General features: G+C 40.8%; 1 protein-coding gene across 1 annotated transcript in view; it reads left to right on the top strand.

The window, feature by feature from the left end:
* Nucleotides 1–18,353, top strand: part of sptbn5 (spectrin, beta, non-erythrocytic 5) — a gene marked incomplete in the record, with an annotated part of 102,769 nt that extends 84,416 nt beyond the window's left edge. Inside the window, 10 exon segments of the mRNA XM_034113445.1 lie at nt 263–409; nt 411–439; nt 1,339–1,447; nt 1,784–2,623; nt 2,705–2,773; nt 3,331–3,414; nt 5,295–5,386; nt 5,917–6,033; nt 11,367–11,557; nt 18,095–18,353. Of these exon segments, the coding sequence (XP_033969336.1) occupies nt 263–409; nt 411–439; nt 1,339–1,447; nt 1,784–2,623; nt 2,705–2,773; nt 3,331–3,414; nt 5,295–5,386; nt 5,917–6,033; nt 11,367–11,557; nt 18,095–18,198 (1,782 nt within the window).
* Between the last annotated feature and the right edge of the window lie 2,620 nt (nt 18,354–20,973).

Here is a 20,973-nt window from a genome sequence, read left to right as displayed (position 1 = left end):
TTTGTTCTGGGCATGTCATTTTCGAGCCTGAAACCTGAAAAACAGGCTCAGGTCAGATCAAGTCTGAAATGCTTCTTGCGTCACAGCAGCTCCATGTGTAACATCAACAGACAGATATCAAGACAATACATGAAAAACAAACATTTAACCTAACAGCAGGATCAGTGAGAGAAAAGCTGCTCAAAGAGCCTTCAGCGTGCATTTGATCTGGGATTCAGCTCTTTAATCCCATCCTCATCCCCTTCTTCCTTCCTCCTCGCAGGTGGAGGAGCGAGTCTGTGAGCTGGAGGAACTGGAGGAGAAGGTAGTGAAGGTCTGGGAGGAAACCAGGATCCTTTATGAGGAGGAGCTGGAGATCTGTCTCCTGCAGAGAGAGCTGGAGCAGGCGGAGCGATGGCTGAGCTCGTATGGAAAACACACTGATGGCCGAGGACTACGGGGGTACGTCTAGGATAACATTAAAGGAGCATTATGGAGGCTTAGACAACTGTTCAAGCCACTGAAGTGCCGCTTTGTTTACGTATTGAACGCACTGTACATCGTATATAAAAAAAGACTTAATTATTAACACTTAATGTGCTTTTTTTTTTTGCCTGTTACTGTTGTCCAATTAACTTGAATCAGCTTTCCAATCAGCATACAAAAAATGACATTAGAAACGCAACAACAGAGCGAGACATCATCTCAGAGTGTGTGTGTGTGTGTGTGTGTGTGTGTGTGTGTGTGTGTGTGTGTGTGTGTGTGTTGTGTGTGTGTGTGTGTGTGTGTGTGTGTGTGTGTGTGTGTGTGTGTGTGTGTGTGTGTGTGTGTGTGTGTGTGTGTGTGTGTGTGTGTGTGTGTTGTGTGTGTCCATGTGGTCAAAAACTGTAAACCCTCCAGCAGAACTTCTGGATAAACAAACATTAGCTCATACTTATAGCATAGGCGCTAATCGACTCATAGTTCAGGGCATGTCACCAATTTTTGGAGGTGTCTACTAGATAACAAAATTACTCGATTTCTTTTAGAGGAAAATACGGTATGTTCTACTTAACACTAGGAAATGAGACCAGTTTTTTTATGGTGTAATAATACAGCTGTTATTTACAAACTGGAAAATGTGTCATTATCATCATTATTAAATTAAATGATTGATAACAAAGGGAAAGTTTGGAGAAAAAATTGTCAATACTTTTCAAATACAGCCAAAAAATGATATTAAACGTGTATTTATACCTGTAACAATATCTACAAAAGGACACTGTAAACTATATTATAAGTGTGTTTTGGCAGCGTGATAGACCTAAAACACGTGCCATCAGATTTACTGAATCATGTCTGTTGTTTTATTTTCCTCCAGGACTCTGTGTCAGATGTGATGGAGCTGCTGAAGAGGCAGGAGGACCTGGAGGCCATGATTCAGGCTCAGAGCGAGCGCTTCATCGCACTGCAGAAGAAGAAAACACAGGTGGGTTGGTTTAAACTGAAACTAAGAGAGGCAAACATCTATTTTACATTTTCTCATAAGGTAAGGTACATTTATTTATAAAGCACATTTTCAGACACAGAGGCAATTCAAAGTGCTATAAGTATGTTTTGGTTTGTTTTCAAATGTAATACAGGCCAAATATAGTAAGGCGTCTGCTCTGTGAAATACAATTATACATTCTTGTTTTGGATTGTTTTTATGCTCTAATGTAAAATGCTCTGGCATGGCTAGAATCTGTTTGGTATTTTGATCAAAACACTTCATAGACATGTTTTTTATATATCTGAGACCTTTAAATGTCCCCTTTCTCCTCAGAGGGAGAAGAGACTTTATGGAAACGAGAACACGGACCTTGAGGACAGAAAACCTGCAGCCAGAGTTTCGTCTCTGAGGAGTAAACCGTCCGATCCAAAGACTCCTCTGACCTCCAGAGACATCGTGCGGCGAGTCAGCAGCAGCAGGAAGACGGACAGAAACATCAGATCTCCGATTCAAGACAAAAAAAACAGCGTCAAAAGCTCTGCTAGTCCTCCACCCAGTCCTCCTCCCCACCGTGACACCAGGAGATACTCCAGCAGGAGGACATGGGAGGTGGAGGAAGAAGAAGCTCCTCCTCCAACTCCGACTGTAAGGACATGGAGGAGTCGGAGCAGCCAATCACCTGACTCCTCTTCTCCAAAACCTCCTTCTCCCTCCTCCCCTCAAAGCTCTGTCTCTTCCTCATCTCCCGAGGAAGAACGTAGTAACAGTTTCAAACCTCCTCTGGCTCCAAAGCCCAGGATCTCCTCTGAAGAGCGGACATTTGGACTTCCCTCGAATAAGCTTGCTATGCCACCTGACTCGCCTCCACCAATCAGAGGGCTTGTTGCTCCAACTCAACCTCCACCTCCTCCTCCTCCTCCAGTCGCAGAAACACCTTCTTCCCCTGATTCGTCACCATCTCCAACGAGGAAAGAGCTCCAAAGTGAGCCAGATCCTCCTGATTCTCCGTCTAGTGCAACTCCACCTGACTCCCAGACTCCTCAACCAATCACAGAGGAGGAAACCGAATCAGCTGACCTCTCACCTCCAATGAGAGAGCTTCCTCCGTCTCCTCCACAACGTCAGAGGAAGTTAGAGGATCTACCAGAGGAGGAACACGGCTCCACACAGGAGGTAAGACTTTAATCATTAACTGGCATATTGATATGGAAAGCTGATTGGTCGACACTCCTCTCACAACTGTGGTGTTGCTAGGTGACGGCAGAGCGGCCAATCAGAATGGAGGGAATGCTGGAGATCAAACTGAAACAAGGAGGAAACAAGGTGAGAAGCTTCTGACGTCAGACAGGTGTGTTTAGACTGAAACAGTGGCTGTCTCTTTGCAAAGTGTGATGGTTTGATATTCTATTTACTTTTTAATTACAAACACATAAAAACAGTATGATGACATGGCAATAATATTATACAATACACTAATTAGGGCTGCACGATTTGGGAAAAATAACTAATTGCAATTATTATGACTGCAATTATGATCTGATTCGCCATATCAGATCATTTTTAAACATTAGTCACATGATTATTATATAAAATATATATTTAAATGATTGTGGTGTGAGGATCTTTACCCAAAGGCATTTATTAGGAAGTCCAAAGACTTAATTCTTAGTTTTTTGCCTAATATTGAGTTTACCACTATTTGGATATTGCTCTGGTCCATACAGTGAGAAAAAGCAATTGGTCAAAAAGACAACCTAATAATTAGATTTTCTGAATGGATCCTATCCTAATTTTTCCCTGATTTTGTACCTACATACCTTAAGTGGCCTTGTGTGTGACAGGTGAGTTTTCTCTCCCTCTGATTGGCTGTTGTTCCGCAGGGTCTGGATCACTGGGAGGAAGTGTTTGCTGTTCTGGAAGAAGAGACGCTGAGTCTGTTCAACGACAGAGCCGCTGCTGCAGAGGTACGTTTACTATTGTTTAAAGTGTGTCTGTATGTCTGTGCCATGAAGATGATCTCAAATTAATAAAAAGTACATACTTTTTAGTTATTTTTACAAACTCTTTATTGTCATTTTTCTTATGTTATAATGACATTTCGTAGACTTCTCTCAACGCAATAAAAACATTTAAACAAACAAATAAAAGGTGGATTAAAAGCATTAGAAACCCACACCTGCTTCCCTCTCTAGATGCATGTGAGCACCCTACCTCAGGGGGTCCGCGGGGTCTTAAAAAGTATTAAAAAGTATTAAAAAGTCTTACATTTTCCAAGATATTACATTTTGTAGGTTGTTTTCAATAAGTATATGAATTGTCCAAAGAGGTTGTATTCTACAGTTTGCCTGAATGTAATCATTGCGTAGGTGTGTAGTGTGATTCTGTGTAGTTTATTGATGGCATCCCGTTGAGTTAGACGTCATCAGAACAGGACATCACACGCTCACTGCTTGATAGCGCGCGAAGCTCCGTTTACGCCGGTTGTTAAACAACATGGTTATGGGGAAATGCAAGTCTGCGTCCAAATGGTTGGAAGATAAGGAGGAAGGACAATCAATACTGTATGTAGTCAATGTGAGGTAAAGTGTGTCGCCAAGGTAACCGGTTAAAACTCAAAGTGGAGATGAGGTCTTTAAATGTATGGAAAGGGTCTTAAAAAAGGTCTTAAAAGGTTTTACATGTGACTTCAGGATTCCTGCATATACCCTGGACCTGTAAAAACTGTATAGAGTGTAAAACTGTGTGTGTACTATAATGCATGTGCATGTGGTTAACCTCAGAGCACATTACAACACACACACACACACACACACACACACACACACACACACACACACACACACACACACACACACACACACACACACACACACACACACACACACACACACACACACACACACACAACTCCACCTAGGGCTGTGCAATTAATCGTATTTTAATCGCAATTACGATTTTGGCCTGCCACAATTACGAAAACAACATAATCGAAAAAAAACAATTTGGTCTCATTTATTTGTATTTATCATATTTATATATGTTTAGTAGCTTGTTGAAGTGCGCTCCAAAATATTTGTTGATCTTGTTTTTTGGTGTTTATTATTTTGATATTATTTATTTAAATGTATCATTTATTTTATTTATTTTTGTATTGGTTTTTCAGTTGAATTATACGTTCAGGGTAATCAACAGTTAAAAAGATACTGTTCAAATTATTATTTGTATTTGTTTTAAAGTTCAATAAATGGATTTTTTCAAAGTCAATGAATAATCGTATTTAATAATCGTGATATCAATTATTGACCCAAATAATCGTGATTATGATTTTTGCCATAATCGCACAGCCCTAACTCCACCCTTCAAAAACTGCAAGCACTACTATTTATTTAGACATACTTATGGCTACTTTACTAATATATATTTAGACTGTAAGTGTAAACATGCACATTGACACTGAATGTGATCTCGTTGCGCTGTCATCGCTGCTACCTCTGCTTTTACCACTCTTATTTATTATTGTGTCTATTTTTTACTGCAGTGAGAGTTGCCAAATACATTTCGTTGTACTTTATATGATGACAATAAAGACATATTCTATTCTATTAAACTATGGATGTAAAACAGAGAGAAAAACTGAAAAGGAGAGCATTCAATTCAATAACTTGTTTCTCCAGAAATCAAATCAAATCAAATCAAATCAAGTTTTAGTGGTCGAGCCAAAGTGCTGTACATGTAATAAAAACACATTACTACAATCACAATAAAATGGTTTAACAACAGTCAGATAAAGGAGGTCACACTTTTCATGTTGTCATGAATGAAACCCTGAGGTGTGTTTCCACAGATGGCCTCTAGGTGGCCTCCTATCAACATGAATGGAGGCGTTTGCAGGGAGAACACTTACTACCGGAGGAAGGAGAACACCTTCAAACTCATGTGAGTCAGCGGCGGGAAAAGATTGTTGTTTTTTTGCATTTGTTCAATTTACAAAAAGGTAATTATTCAAACATGTTTTATATAGCTATTCATCCCTTTATTGTACTTTATTTTATCTGTATTTTACATTGAAATAACCATTTTGTCAACTGCATGTGGAGGCATTTCATTGTGTTTCTTTCACTCTGTTGTTCAGCTGTACAAAATGTAAAGGTTTCTTCTTATTAAGCTATATACATACAACTTGATTACAACGTTAATTAGATAGCTGCAGTATTCTATCCATTATCTAAAGTACAGTTACTGCTGCATCATTTAAAACACACCTCTCATTCAGACCAATTCATATATATTTACACATACAACTTGATTAAAAGTGTTGAAAAAAACGTGTGTGTGTGTGTGTGTGTGTGTGTGTGTGTGTGTGTGTGTGTGTGTGTGTGTGTGTGTGTGTGTGTGTGTGTGTGTGTGGTGTGTGTGTGTGTGTGTGTGTGTGTGTGTGTGTGTGTGTGTGTGTGTGTGTGTTTCAGTCTGGAGGACGGCAGTCAGTTCCTGTTTGCAGCGTCGAGCAGAGATCTGATGCTGCTCTGGGTGAAGAAGCTGCAAAACTGTCCAGAGTCTGGCAACAGTGACTCTGATGACTCAGGGTAAACACACACACACACACACACACACACACACACACACAGACACAGACACACACACACACACACACACACACACACACTGTACTTTTGTTTTCCCAATTGGAAAATGTTTCACCTTGAGCTAGGGCTGATTTAACTACTTATGTAACTCCTTCATTCATCAAAGGCACACAGGTAATAATTCTAATTAGTGCTTAGTGGTATTATATCATGCTTTGAGTAATTACATAACTAACATTTGTATAAGTACATTAGTGCGGAGTTCATGTCCTCGTACAGGTTGGATGTTATGTCATATTTAAAAGAGTAGAAGGAGATATAATACGTTCATTTCATTGCTGCTCTTTGTCGACACAAAAATACGCCTTGAAAAACGTTTAATGTTAAACATAATGTGGCGTTTCATTTACACAATCAATCAAGTAAACTAAACATGCTTTAAAGAGTCCTCTCCTGCTGATGTTCAGGTGTATATCAGTATGTAGTGTCTCTACTTTAAAGAGTCCTCTGCTGCTGATGTTCAGGTGTATATCAGTATGTAGTGTCTCTACTTTAAAGAGTCCTCTCCTGCTGATGTTCAGGTGTATATCAGTATGTAGTGTCTCTACTTTAAAGAGTCCTCTCCTGCTGATGTTCAGGTGTATATCAGTATGTAGTGTCTCTACTTTAAAGAGTCCTCTCCTGCTGATGTTCAGGTGTATATCAGTATGTAGTGTCTCTACTTTAAAGAGTCCTCTCCTGCTGATGTTCAGGTGTATATCAGTATGTAGTGTCTCTACTTTAAAGAGTCCTCTCCTGCTGATGTTCAGGTGTATATCAGTATGTAGTGTTTCTACTTTAAAGAGTCCTCTCCTGCTGATGTTCAGGTGTATATCAGTATGTAGTGTCTCTACTTTAAAGAGTCCTCTCCTGCTGATGTTCAGGTGTATATCAGTATGTAGTGTCTCTACTTTAAAGAGTCCTCTCCTGCTGATGTTCAGGTGTATATCAGTATGTAGTGTCTCTACTTTAAAGAGTCCTCTCCTGCTGATGTTCAGGTGTATATCAGTATGTAGTGTCTCTACTTTAAAGAGTCCTCTCCTGCTGATGTTCAGGTGTATATCAGTATGTAGTGTCTCTACTTTAAAGAGTCCTCTCCTGCTGATGTTCAGGTGTATATCAGTATGTAGTGTCTCTACTTTAAAGAGTCCTCTCCTGCTGATGTTCAGGTGTATATCAGTATGTAGTGTCTCTACTTTAAAGAGTCCTCTCCTGCTGATGTTCAGGTGTATATCAGTATGTAGTGTTTCTACTTTAAAGAGTCCTCTCCTGCTGATGTTCAGGTGTATATCAGTATGTAGTGTCTCTACTTTAAAGAGTCCTCTCCTGCTGATGTTCAGGTGTATATCAGTATGTAGTGTCTCTACTTTAAAGAGTCCTCTCCTGCTGATGTTCAGGTGTATATCAGTATGTAGTGTCTCTACTTTAAAGAGTCCTCTCCTGCTGATCTTCAGGTGTATATCAGTATGTAGTGTCTCTACTTTAAAGAGTCCTCTCCTGCTGATGTTCAGGTGTATATCAGTATGTAGTGTCTCTACTTTAAAGAGTCCTCTCCTGCTGATGTTCAGGTGTATATCTATATTATTCCACAAAGCTTCACTGCCAATTTAGGTATTTGATTTCTTGGATTCTACAAATGTAATTTTGCTCAGTATTTTAATTAATCAAATATTTTGTCTATTATTTCACTCTTGCTTTGATTAAATCACTCTCTTTTTATATTAATTTCACTTCTCATAACTATTTTCTGAAATGAACACGGACACAAAAGCATGGCGTGACTAGTTTTGGAGTCACGCCGATCACACGTCAGTCTGAAGTGTTTGATGGAGTCTCAGAGTGAAATGGTTTCCTTCAAACTGCGTCAGGTAATTTGACTTTCACTTTCACATCTCACCTGTTCACACTGTTCGCTCTGTGGGGACATCGGGTGGGTGAGAGGCCAAAGAAATTCTTTCATTGCTGCCAGCAGGGATTTCTTTCCCTTTTAATGAGATACATTGACTTGGAGAATTACATCCAGCGGGCACACAATGGTGTTAAAACACGCCGTGCCATTCCAGCTTTCAGGAATTGCATCTGGTTTAGTTTGCAGCATGGAGAGAGAAATACTGCACGGGCAACATGACTAAAGAAACCTTAAAATACATTCATAATCTGACTTCTGCAGGGGAGTTTTAGCAGGAGTTAGGAGCATTGAAACCGTTTGTTACACTGGAAATAATGCTGCTCAAAAATCAAGTTAAACAATAATGAAAACAAGCTGTTTTCACTTGAAATAAGTCCAAAAATCTGCCAATAAAACAAGTGAAATGTCGCTTGCTAAGATTTCTTGAAATAAGAAGGGATATTTAGATAAATCACATCTTGTAATTATCAAGAGAACTCATTTTGAACTATATTTCACCAGAATCAGGAGATGTTGTGTTACAGAATAATCTGCAAACGCTCAAAGGTTTTCTGTGTTCTGATGTTAGTTGGTGATTTTCTAATAAATATGTAAATAAATATGTGTTTCATCTGAGATACAACTCAAAATAAGATCATTTGACTTAACAAGATGATGCATTGTCTAAACACAAGAGCCTATATCTCACTGCAGTGTTACTTCTGAAGTTATTATGTCTGATATCAGGAGGAGAGACATGTTCTGATTAGATGTTAGACACAGATACTGGGCAAGATCTAGAGTTTTTCTAGTGTAAGCTAATAAGTCCAACTCATTTCCCCTTTTTTGTTCTAGCTCTGCCGAAACTAGCTTGGATCGCAGTTGGTATAACTTGTGATTATATAGATTAGGCACAGTAATGCCATTAAACGTACAAAGCTAGATTGATTTGCAAGAAGGACTAACGGTAAATGGACTGCATTTATAAAGCACTTTATCCTGACTTCAATTCATACAGAGGCCAGGGCTGCCATGCAAGGTGCCACTTGTTCATGGAAGCTGATATTCAGACACCGTCATTAAGTAGAGGTTAAGTATTTGGGGATAAATCGACTTGGGATTGAACCCACAACCTTCGGATTGAAAGACGACTGCACTTCCTCACAGCCACAGTCGTCTAACTTTATACTCTTCTCCAGAGAGACGTGGCTAATTGGTTCAACATGGAATCACTTAAGAAATCACTGTCTCTACTTTAAAGAGTCCTCTCCTGCTGATGTTCAGGTGTATATCAGTATGTAGTGTCTCTACTTTAAAGAGTCCTCTCCTGCTGATGTTCAGGTGTATATCAGTATGTAGTGTCTCTACTTTAAAGAGTCCTCTCCTGCTGATGTTCAGGTGTATATCAGTATGTAGTGTCTCTACTTTAAAGAGTCCTCTCCTGCTGATGTTCAGGTGTATATCAGTATGTAGTGTCTCTACTTTAAAGAGTCCTCTCCTGCTGATGTTCAGGTGTATATCAGTATGTAGTGTCTCTACTTTAAAGAGTCCTCTCCTGCTGATGTTCAGGTGTATATCAGTATGTAGTGTCTCTACTTTAAAGAGTCCTCTCCTGCTGATGTTCAGGTGTATATCAGTATGTAGTGTCTCTACTTTAAAGAGTCCTCTCCTGCTGATGTTCAGGTGTATATCAGTATGTAGTGTCTCTACTTTAAAGAGTCCTCTCCTGCTGATGTTCAGGTGTATATCAGTATGTAGTGTCTCTACTTTAAAGAGTCCTCTCCTGCTGATGTTCAGGTGTATATCAGTATGTAGTGTCTCTACTTTAAAGAGTCCTCTCCTGCTGATGTTCAGGTGTATATCAGTATGTAGTGTCTCTACTTTAAAGAGTCCTCTCCTGCTGATGTTCAGGTGTATATCAGTATGTAGTGTCTCTACTTTAAAGAGTCCTCTCCTGCTGATGTTCAGGTGTATATCAGTATGTAGTGTCTCTACTTTAAAGAGTCCTCTCCTGCTGATGTTCAGGTGTATATCAGTATGTAGTGTCTCTACTTTAAAGAGTCCTCTCCTGCTGATGTTCAGGTGTATATCAGTATGTAGTGTCTCTACTTTAAAGAGTCCTCTCCTGCTGATGTTCAGGTGTATATCAGTATGTAGTGTCTCTACTTTAAAGAGTCCTCTCCTGCTTGATTGAACCCACAACCTTCAGATTGAAAGATGAAAGCACTTCCTCAAAGCCACAGTCGTCTAACGTTATACTCTTCTCCAGAGAGACGTGGCTAATTGGTTCAACTTGTGAATCACTTAACAAAAAGTTAGCTTTTCCATCAAAGAGAGACTGAGAGGAGACGCATCATGACGTCACTGTTTAAGTCGCATCAGTGCTCGATTGCAGTTTTTCGCGTTCACACTGCAGTGGCAATCTGAAGTAAACATTGAATACTGCTTTCTATTCCTCCATCTTGTGACTGTGTAACTCCCTCTCTTGGATATCAGCATGTGAAGGACACTGTTCAGGAACTACTTGATGCTCTGTATGTGATGACTACTTCCAGATTTTGAGGAAAAGTCAGGATTTTGAGGAAAAAGTCAGAATTTTTACAAAAAGTCAGAATTTCGAGAAAAAGTCAGAATTTGAGATTTTAAGAAACATTTTGAGAAAAAGTCAGAATTTTCAGAAAAATTCAGGATTTTCAGAAAAAGTCAGGATTTTGAGGAAAAAGTCAGAATTTTTACAAAAAGTCAGAATTTCGACATTTTTAAAAAAAGTCAGAATTTCAACATTTTTTTAAAAAAAAGTCAGAATTTGAGATTTTAAGAAACATTTTGAGAAAAAGTCAGAATTTTCAGAAAAATTCAGGATTTTGAGAAAAAGTCGATATTTTGTAGATGACAGGATGTACTGCTTTCTATTCCTCCATCTTGTGACTGTGTAACTCCCTCTCTTGGATATCAGCATGTGAAGGACACTGTTCAGGAACTAGTTGATGCTCTGTATGTGATGACTACTTCCATTCTGGAGAGGATCACAGATACATGGATCCTGTGATTGAAGATCAAGCCAGTGACGAGTGAGATTTTTCAAACACAGATCAGTGTGATTGCAAAGTGACTAGAGCAGCCGATGCTATCTGCCATTGTTGTTTTTGCGACTGATATTTACGCCTTTGTTGCTGAGAATATTAAACGGTGGCGTACTGACGTGGCTCCTGAGGCTCTGTGCCGTGGAAAAACAAACTGGTTCGCATTTTAATCACAAGTTGAACCAAGCAGAACGGAACAAGAACAGAACTGAGGTGTTTTAGATAACGTTACCTCCCTAGCTAAAACGTTTTGGGTCCAAGGAAACTCCTTAAAGAACTCTTCGTACAGAATTTCTTATAGACTAACTTTTGTTTTTCAGAAGAGCCTCTTCAGTCAACCTGAGTTTGGAGAAGTTAGCAGACGCTCAGGAGGATTCGTCTTCGAACAAACATCTGGACAGAAGAGCTGAGAGCCTGGAGAGACAATCGTCCACGGAGAGTCAACCTCCTCCCAAACCCCCCCACATTTACTACGACAAACACCGCTACCCCGAGGAAGGGGAGGCCAGGACAGGTGAGGCCACACACCTGCTGTCTAACGCTAACGACCAGTTATTATGAAAGGTCACCTATTATGCAAAACCCACTTCTTCATGTCTCTTCTTCATCAACATGTGTCCCCTCTTCTTCATGTCTCTTCTACATCACCATGTGTCCTCTCTTCTTCATGTCTCTTCTTCATCAACATGTGTCCCCTCTTCTTCATGTCTCTTCTTCATCAACATGTGTCCCCTCTTCTCCATGTCTCTTCTTCATCAACATGTGTCCCCTCTTCTTCATGTCTCTTCTTCATCAACATGTGTCCCCTCTTCTTCATGTCTCTTCTACATCAACAGTGTCCCCTCTTCTTCATGTCTCTTCTTCATCAACATGTGTCCCCTCTTCTTCATGTCTCTTCTACATCAACATGTGTCCCCTCTTCTTCATGTCCTCTCTTCATCAACATGTGTCCCCTCTTCTTCATGTCTCTTCTTCATCAACATGTGTCCCCTCTTCTTCATGTTCTCTTCTTCATCAACATGTGTCCCCTCTTCTTCATGTCTCTTCTACATCAACATGTGTCCCCTCTTCTTCATGTCTCTTCTTCATCAACATGTGTCCCCTCTTCTTCACGTCTCTTCTTCATCAACATGTGTCCCCTCTTCTTCACGTCTCTTCTTCATCAACATGTGTCCCCTCTTCTTCATGTCTCTTCTTCATCAACATGTGTCCCCTCTTCTTCATGTCTCTTCTACATCAACATGTGTCCCCTCTTCTTCATGTCTCTTCTTCATCAACATGTGTCCCCTCTTCTTCATGTCCTTCATACAATCAACATGTGTCCCCTCTTCTTCATGTCTCTTCTTCATCAACATGTGTCCCCTCTTCTTCATGTCTCTTCTACATCACATGTTCCCCTCTTCTTCATGTCTCTTCTTCATCAACATGTTGTCCCCTCTTCGTCATGTCTCTTCTTACATCAACATGTGTCCCCTCTTCTTCACGTCTCTTCTTCATCAACATGTGTCCCCTCTTCTTCATGTCTCTTCTACATCAACATGTGTCCCCTCTTCTTCACGTCTCTTCTTCATCAACATGTGTCCCCCTCTTCTTCATGTCTCTTCTACATCAACATGTGTCCCCTCTTCTTCAATGGCTCTTCTTCATCAACATGTGTCCCCTCTTCTTCATGTCTCTTCTTCATCAACATGTGTCCCCTCTTCTTCATGTCTCTTCTACATCAAACATGTGTCCCCTCTTCTTCATGTCTCTTCTTCATCAACATGTGTCCCTCTTCTTCATGTCTCTTCTTCATCAACATGTGTCCCCTCTTCTTCATGTCTCTTCTACATCAACATGTGTCCCCTCTTCTTCATGTCTCTTCTTCATCAACATGTGTCCCCTCTTCTTCATGTCTCTTCTACATCAACATGTGTCCCCTCTTCTTCATGTCTCTTCTACATCAACATGTGTCCCCTCTTCTTCATGTCTCTTCTTCATCAACATGTGTCCCCTCTTCTTCATGTCTCTTCTTCATCAACATGTGTCCCCTCTTCTTCATGTCTCTTCTTCATCAACATGTGTCCCCTCTTCTTCATGTCTCTTCTACATCAACATGTGTCCCCTCTTCTTCATCAACATGTGTCCCCTCTTCTTCATGTCTCTTCTACATCACCATGTGTCCCCTCTTCTTCATGTCTGTTCTTCATCAACATGTGTCCCCTCTTCTTCATGTCTCTTCTTCATCAACATGTGTCCCCTCTTCTTCATGTCTCTTCTACATCAACATGTGTCCCCTCTTCTTCATGTCTCTTCTACATCAACATGTGTCCCCTCTTCTTCATGTCTCTTCTACATCAACATGTGTCCCCTCTTCTTCATGTCTCTTCTTCATCAACATGTGTCCCCTCTTCTTCATGTCTCTTCTTCATCAACATGTGTCCCCTCTTCTTCATGTCTCTTCTACATCAACATGTGTCCCCTCTTCTTCATGTCTCTTCTTCATCAACATGTGTCCCCTCTTCTTCATGTCTCTTCTACATCAACATGTGTCCCCTCTTCTTCATGTCTCTTCTTCATCAACATGTGTCCCCTCTTCTTCATGTCTCTTCGACATCAACATGTGTCCCCTCTTCTTCATGTCTCTTCTTCATCAACATGTGTCCCCTCTTCTTCATGTCTCTTCTTCATCAACATGTGTCCCCTCTTCTTCACGTCTCTTCTTCATCAACATGTGTCCCCTCTTCTTCACGTCTCTTCTTCATCAACATGTGTCCCCTCTTCTTCATGTCTCTTCTACATCAACATGTGTCTCCTCTTCTTCATGTCTCTTCTTCATCAACATGTGTCCCCTCTTCTTCATGTCTCTTCTACATCAACATGTGTCCCCTCTTCTTCATGTCTCTTCTACATCAACATGTGTCTCCTCTTCCTCATGTCTCTTCTTCATCAACATGTGTCCCCTCTTCTTCATGTCTCTTCGACATCAACATGTGTCCCCTCTTCTTCATGTCTCTTCTTCATCAACATGTGTCCCCTCTTCTTCATGTCTCTTCTACATCAACATGTGTCCCCTCTTCTTCATGTCTCTTCTTCATCAACATGTGTCCCCTCTTCTTCATGTCTCTTCTACATCAACATGTGTCCCCTCTTCTTCATGTCTCTTCTTCATCAACATGTGTCCCCCTCTTCTTCATGTCTCTTCTTCATCAACATGTGTCCCCTCTTCTTCATGTCTCTTCTACATCAACATGTGTCCCCTCTTCTTCATGTCTCTTCTTCATCAACATGTGTCCCCTCTTCTTCATGTCTCTTCTACATCAACATGTGTCCCCTCTTCTTCATGTCTCTTCTACATCAACATGTGTCCCCTCTTCTTCATGTCTCTTCTTCATCAACATGTGTCCCCTCTTCTTCATGTCTCTTCTTCATCAACATGTGTCCCCTCTTCTTCATGTCTCTTCTTCATCAACATGTGTCCCCTCTTCTTCATGTCTCTTCTACATCAACATGTGTCCCCTCTTCTTCATCAACATGTGTCCCCTCTTCTTCATGTCTCTTCTACATCACCATGTGTCCCCTCTTCTTCATGTCTGTTCTTCATCAACATGTGTCCCCTCTTCTTCATGTCTCTTCTTCATCAACATGTGTCCCCTCTTCTTCATGTCTCTTCTACATCAACATGTGTCCCCTCTTCTTCATGTCTCTTCTTCATCAACATGTGTCCCCTCTTCTTCATGTCTCTTCTACATCAACATGTGTCCCCTCTTCTTCATGTCTCTTCTTCATCAACATGTGTCCCCTCTTCTTCATGTCTCTTCTACATCACCATGTGTCCCCTCTTCTTCATGTCTCTTCTTCATCAACATGTGTCCCCTCTTCTTCATGTCTCTTCTTCATCAACATGTGTCCCCTCTTCTTCATGTCTCTTCTACATCAACATATGTCCCCTCTTCTTCATGTCTCTTCTACATCAACATGTGTCCCCTCTTCTTCATGTCTCTTCTTCATCAACATGTGTCCCCTCTTCTTCATGTCTCTTCTACATCAACATGTGTCCCCTCTTCTTCATGTCTCTTCTACATCAACATATGTCCCCTCTTCTTCATGTCTCTTCTACATCAACATGTGTCCCCTCTTCTTCCTGTCTCTTCTTCATCAACATGTGGTCCCCTCTTCTTCATGTCTCTTCTACATCAACATGTGTCCCCTCTTCTTCATGTCTCTTCTTCATCAACATGTGTCCCCTCTTCTTCATGTCTCTTCTACATCAACATGTGTCCCCTCTTCTTCATGTCTCTTCTTTCATCAACATGTGTCCCTCTCTTCATGTCCTCTTCTACATCAACATCTGTCCCCTCTTCTTCATGTCTCTTCTACATCAACATGTGTCCCCTCTTCTTCATGTCTCTTCTTCATCAACATGTGTCCCCTCTTCTTCATGTCCTCTTCTACATCAACATGTGTCCCCTCTTCTTCTTCATCAACATGTGTCCCCTCTTCTTCATGTCTGTTCTCATCAACATTGGTCCCCTCTTCTTCATGTCTCTTCTTCATCAACATGTGGCTCCCTCTTCTTCAGTCTCTTCTACTCAACATGTGTCCCCTCTTCTTCATGTCTCTTCTACATCAACATGGTGTCCCCTCTTCTTCATGTCTCTTCTACATCAACATGTGTCCCTCTTCTTCATGTCTCTTCTTCATCAACATGTGTCCCTCTCTCATGTCTCTTCTCATCAACATGTGTCCCCTCTTCTTCATGTCTCTTCTACATCAACATGTGTCCCCTCTTCTTCAGTCTCTTCTTCATCAACATGTGTCCCCTCTTCTTCATGTCTCTTCTACATCAACATGTGTCCCCCTCTTCTTCATGTCTCTTCTACATCAACATGTGTCCCCTCTCTTCATGTCTCTTTCTATATCAACATGTGTCCCCTCTCTTCATGTCTCTTCTACATCAACATGTGTCCCTCTTCTTCATGTCTCTTCACAAACTGTGTCCCCCCTTCTTCATGTCTCTTCTACATCAACATGTGTCCCCTCTTCTTCATGTCTCTTCTTCATCAACATGTGTCCCCTCTTTTTCATGTCTCTTCTTCATCAACATGTGTCCCCCTTATCACCTGAATCTCCTCCTACATCAACATGTGTCCCCTCTTCTTCATGTCTCTTCTACATCAACATGTGTCCCCTCTTCTTCATGTCTCTTCTACATCAACATGTGTCCCCTCTTCTTCATGTCTCTTCTCTCAACATGTGTCCCCTCTTCTTCATGTCTCTTCTTCACATCAACATGTGTCCCCTCTCTTCTTCATGTCTCTTCTACATCAACATGTGTCCCCTCTTCTTCATGTCTCTTCTACATCAACATGTGTCCCCTCTTCTTCATGTCCTTCTACATCAACATGTGTCCCCTCTTTCTTCATGTCTCTTCTACATCAACATGGTCCCCTCTTCTTCATGTCTCTTCTTCATCAACATGTGTCCCTCTTCTTCATGTCTCTTCTTCATCCACATGTGTCCCCTCTTCTTCATGTCTCTTCTACATCAACATGTGTCCCCTCTTTTCATGTCTCTTCTACATCAACAGGTGTGTCCCCCTCTTCTCATGTCTCTTCTACATCAACATGTGTCCCCTCTTCTTCATGTCTCTTCTACATCAACATGGTCCCTCTTCTTCATGTCTCTTCTTCATCAACATGTGTCCCCTCTTCTTCATGTCTCTTCTTCATCAACATTGTCCCCTCTTCTTCATGTCTCTTCTCTACATCAACATGTGTCCCCTCTTCTTCATGTCTCTTCTCATCAACATGTGTCCCCTCTTCTTCATGTCTCTCTTCATCAACATGTGTCCCCTCTTCTTCAGTCTCTTCTACATCAACATGTGTCCCCTCTTCTTCATGTTCCTCTTCATCAACATGTGTCCCCTCTTCTTCATGTCTCTTCTACATCACATGTGTCCCCTCTTCTTCATGTCTCTTCTTCATCAACATGTGTCCCCTCTTCTTCATGTCTCTTCTACATCAACATGTGTCCCCTCTTCTTCATGTCTCTTCTACATCAACATGTGTCCCCTCTTCTTCATGTCTCTTCTACATCAACATGTGTCCCCTCTTCTTCATGTCTCTCTTCTACATCAACATGTGTCCCCTCTTCTTCATGTCTCTTCTTCATCAACATGTGTCCCCTCTTCTTCATGTCTCTTCTTCATCAACATGTGTCCCCTCTTCTTCATGTCTCTTCTACATCAACATGTGTCCCCTCTTCTTCATGTCTCTTCTTACATCAACATGTGTCCCCTCTTCTTCATGTCTCTTCTACATCAACATGTGTCCCCTCTTCTTCATGTCTCTTCTACATCAACATGTGTCCCTCTTCTCATGTCTCTTCTTCATCAACATGTGTCCCCTCTTCTTCATGTCTCTTCTTCATCAACATGTGTCCCCTCTTCTTTCATGTCTCTTCTACATCAACATGTGTCCCCTCTTCTTCATGTCTCTTCTACATCAACATGTGTTCCCCTCTTCTTCATGTCTCTTCTACATCAACATGTGTCCCCTCTTCTTCATGTCTCTTTACATCAACATGTGTCCCCTCTTCTTCATTCTCTTCTCATCAACATTGTGTCCCCTCTTCTTCATGTCTCTTCTACATCAACATGTGTCCCCTCTTCTTCATGTCTCATTCTACATCAACATGTGTCCCCCTCTTCTTCATGTCTCTTCTACATCAACATGTGTCCCCTCTTCTTCATGTCTCTTCTACATCAACATGTGTCCCCTCTTCTTCATGTCTCTTCTTCATCAACATGTGTCTGTCTCTCTCAGAGGGGCGTGGGGAGGGGCTCCTTATTTTCATCTAAAGTAACAGACAGAGAATCAGCACTTTGGAAACAGGGCTGAAACAGAGGGGATTGTGGGTAATGCTGCAATGATCTGTTTGGTGTTTCAGCCAATCAGAGACAGGCTCTGTATATATCTGAGACCTGTGATATATTGATGAAACACAGTATAACAGGGGACCTTTAAAGTATGTGAATGATTCTGATTAGTTTTTCTCACTATAGATAAAGACAGTCATCAAACCCTGCCTGTGACCCCCCGGCTGACAGAGGACAACACGAACAGAGACAAGTCCAAGAAGAGTGTCTTCAGGAAGTTTTTCACTAAGAAGTAGAACTTTATATTGACTCAGGTGACAAAGACTTTGATATTGAAATGATAAAAGCCTTAATGGATGCCAAGTAGAAGTGTTTGTACTTTAAAAGTTATTTTCGATTGAAGTGCCTCACAGAAAAAGAGAGAAACCTGCAAACTAATGATAATAAAGTTATAATAAATAAACTCAATTCATTCCCAACCCTGGAAAAGTCCTGTAGAAAGTAGGTTTGTGAAGTTCCTTCCACTAAAGGAAGACCAGGAGATGCACTTGAAAGCTCAGAAAACAACATGGAAAAGTCAAGAAGAAAGCAGTGTAACATATTATATCTTAACTCAAAGTCCATTACTCACTTCTTCCCAGATGAATGTTGTCCCTTCGACTGAGGAACGCCAAAAGATGCATTTGAACGCTCCTGAAAAAGCTAGTAAATTGGCCTTCGGTACATTTGATATCTTCTTTCTTTTAAAAGAGTTGCACTGAAGAAGAGCCACGTTCCCACATGCCCCGTTCACACCAACGCGGCTCCAGGGCCGGTCCGGAGCTGGAGCTTTCCTGTTCACACCGCAGCGCCTCTAAGCTCCGGAGTCCGGTTCGTTTTCAAGCACCAAAAAGTTGTCGGTCTAGAAAGCAAGCACCGCATACGTCACGCTTACGTCGGAAGATCTGGGCTGTGTCCAAATAACACGCGACTTCCGCCTTTCTGCCAGCTTCAACATGATCTGTGGAAATAACATTGAGAATCAGTTTGAATGTTATACCATCGTAATGAATGCTGCAAAGCTGGGTATTTTGAGCTTGGCGCATGCAGAGGCTAACAGCAGCTAGCTCTAACGCCATCGAATAGGACGTATATTTTCATTTCATTTCATTTCAAACCTTTATTTATCCAGGTTGTATCCCATTGAGATCATTGATCTCTTTTTCAAGGGAGACCTGCTCAAGTAGGTTCCACATGAAACATTAAAAACATAAACAGAGCAACAAAAGGACATCATACAGTATCATTACAGGGATTACAGTTTACATACTAGCCACATGAACAGGTACCAACAGCTTCCGATTCAGTAGCATCCAACAGAGCTTTAAAAACATATAGTGGCACCAGATTGCTCAGTTTCCATTTTAATTGCAGACTATTCCAGGACAGTGGAGCTGCGCATCTAAATGCTATCTTCCCTAAGACAGTCCTAGCAGTTGCTGATTGGCTAATGGTTACTCAAGACAAAACATCGTTATGACATCATCAAGTGGCCAAAATCTGATCAGCTCATTTTCAGACAGGTTTTTATATAAATTGATCAAAAAGAGAGAGAATCTTTGTTCCTGAAACTTTACCTTCTATCTCCTACCGGATCGTTGTTGAAGATGATGATGATTGTAAAGAACCTTTGAATGTAGCATGTAACTACTGTAAAGTTGGTAGTAAAGTCGTCCCCTTTCTTCCATTTCGTTTCGACAGAGCAAAACGAGTAGCACTTCAATACAATCGGTCATTGTTGTTGTTGTCGATGTGAGGGGTTTCCGCGCGGTTTGGCTTTATGAAGCAGGCACGCAAACGGTTACGTCGTGACGCAAACGATGACGCAATGACGCAGCACCAGTCGGGCTCTGAGCGGTGTGAACAGAGCGGGAGCTGAACCCAAGAACCGGTTCCGAACCAGAAAAGCTCACGGAGCGAGAACGGGAAAAGCCTCGGTGTGAAAGGGGCATCAGATAACAACACCTGCTTGGTCCCCATCATTTGTTCATCTTGAAAAACATTCGTAATTCAGTCAAAATTCACAACAAATTAGTTCATAATTAAGAGACAAGAAGTAGACGGCGATCTTTCTGCAATGTATTAGCTTCATCTCAAAGTCAAAGTGTTTTTGAAACAGACGGATGTTCTCGTCTGCTTGTGTGTGTTTTTAATTTAAAATACTTTGAAGTGACTTTGTCTGAAGAGTGATGTGAACAGACAGCAAATCAACTCAAACTAATTTGTCACATTTAGGAGCTTAAAAAAGAGCTCCATCCTAAAAGATGACGTCGATGTTTCTGGAAACAAACTCCCATTTATTTATTAATGAGCAACAAATCCAAACATCGTCTGCCGCTTTGAGTCAGATCAATAAGTCAATCATTAAAAATAATGAGTCAGATTAAGACGTCGGAGGGAAATCAGGAGTTCAAACACTTCAAGAAATTAAAGCCAATTGAAGAGATTTTTCTGAGAGTCATTCAGAGATTATGAATCGTAAACATCGTAAACATGTGACGTCACTCCATCATTGATTAGCAAGCGTTGTTTATTCTCAGGGTTTCAAATATCAACTCTTTATATTTCTGTTTTCAGTAATAATCGTTGTACTGATTACTGCCGTAGATTTGATAAGAAATATTGAATCAAACTCATTACTTTGATTAAATTGCACTGGATGTTTTTAATAAAAAGCGTCAGCTAAATGAATGTCATTAAATATTTCCACATTTCACCGTCAACTTCCTGGTTATTTTTCCCCATCTCACTTGTTTCTCAGGGTTCTTACGGTCATTAAAAACCTGGAAAAGTCATGGAAATTCAAAATGCTAATTCCAGGCCCTGGAAAAGTCATGGAAATGTAACTAAAGTTGCATCAAGTATAATTTATATTTTATCAAATCGCCGAAATAGTAATACTATAATGATAATAAATACTGTATCGTGTAGTAATGAAACTTAAAATGGCATTTAACTGACGAGGTGTTTTGCTGGTGAGAGATTTGAGTTGGGTTAGGGTTAGTAGTAGTCTATTTGATTTGTTTTAGATG

The sequence above is a fragment of the Trematomus bernacchii genome, unplaced genomic scaffold (genome assembly GCF_902827165.1).
Source record: "Trematomus bernacchii unplaced genomic scaffold, fTreBer1.1, whole genome shotgun sequence".
Classification (NCBI taxonomy): domain Eukaryota; kingdom Metazoa; phylum Chordata; class Actinopteri; order Perciformes; family Nototheniidae; genus Trematomus; species Trematomus bernacchii.
The sequence above is the reverse complement of the archived record's forward strand: the minus strand, read 5'-3'. Positions and strand labels throughout refer to the sequence as shown.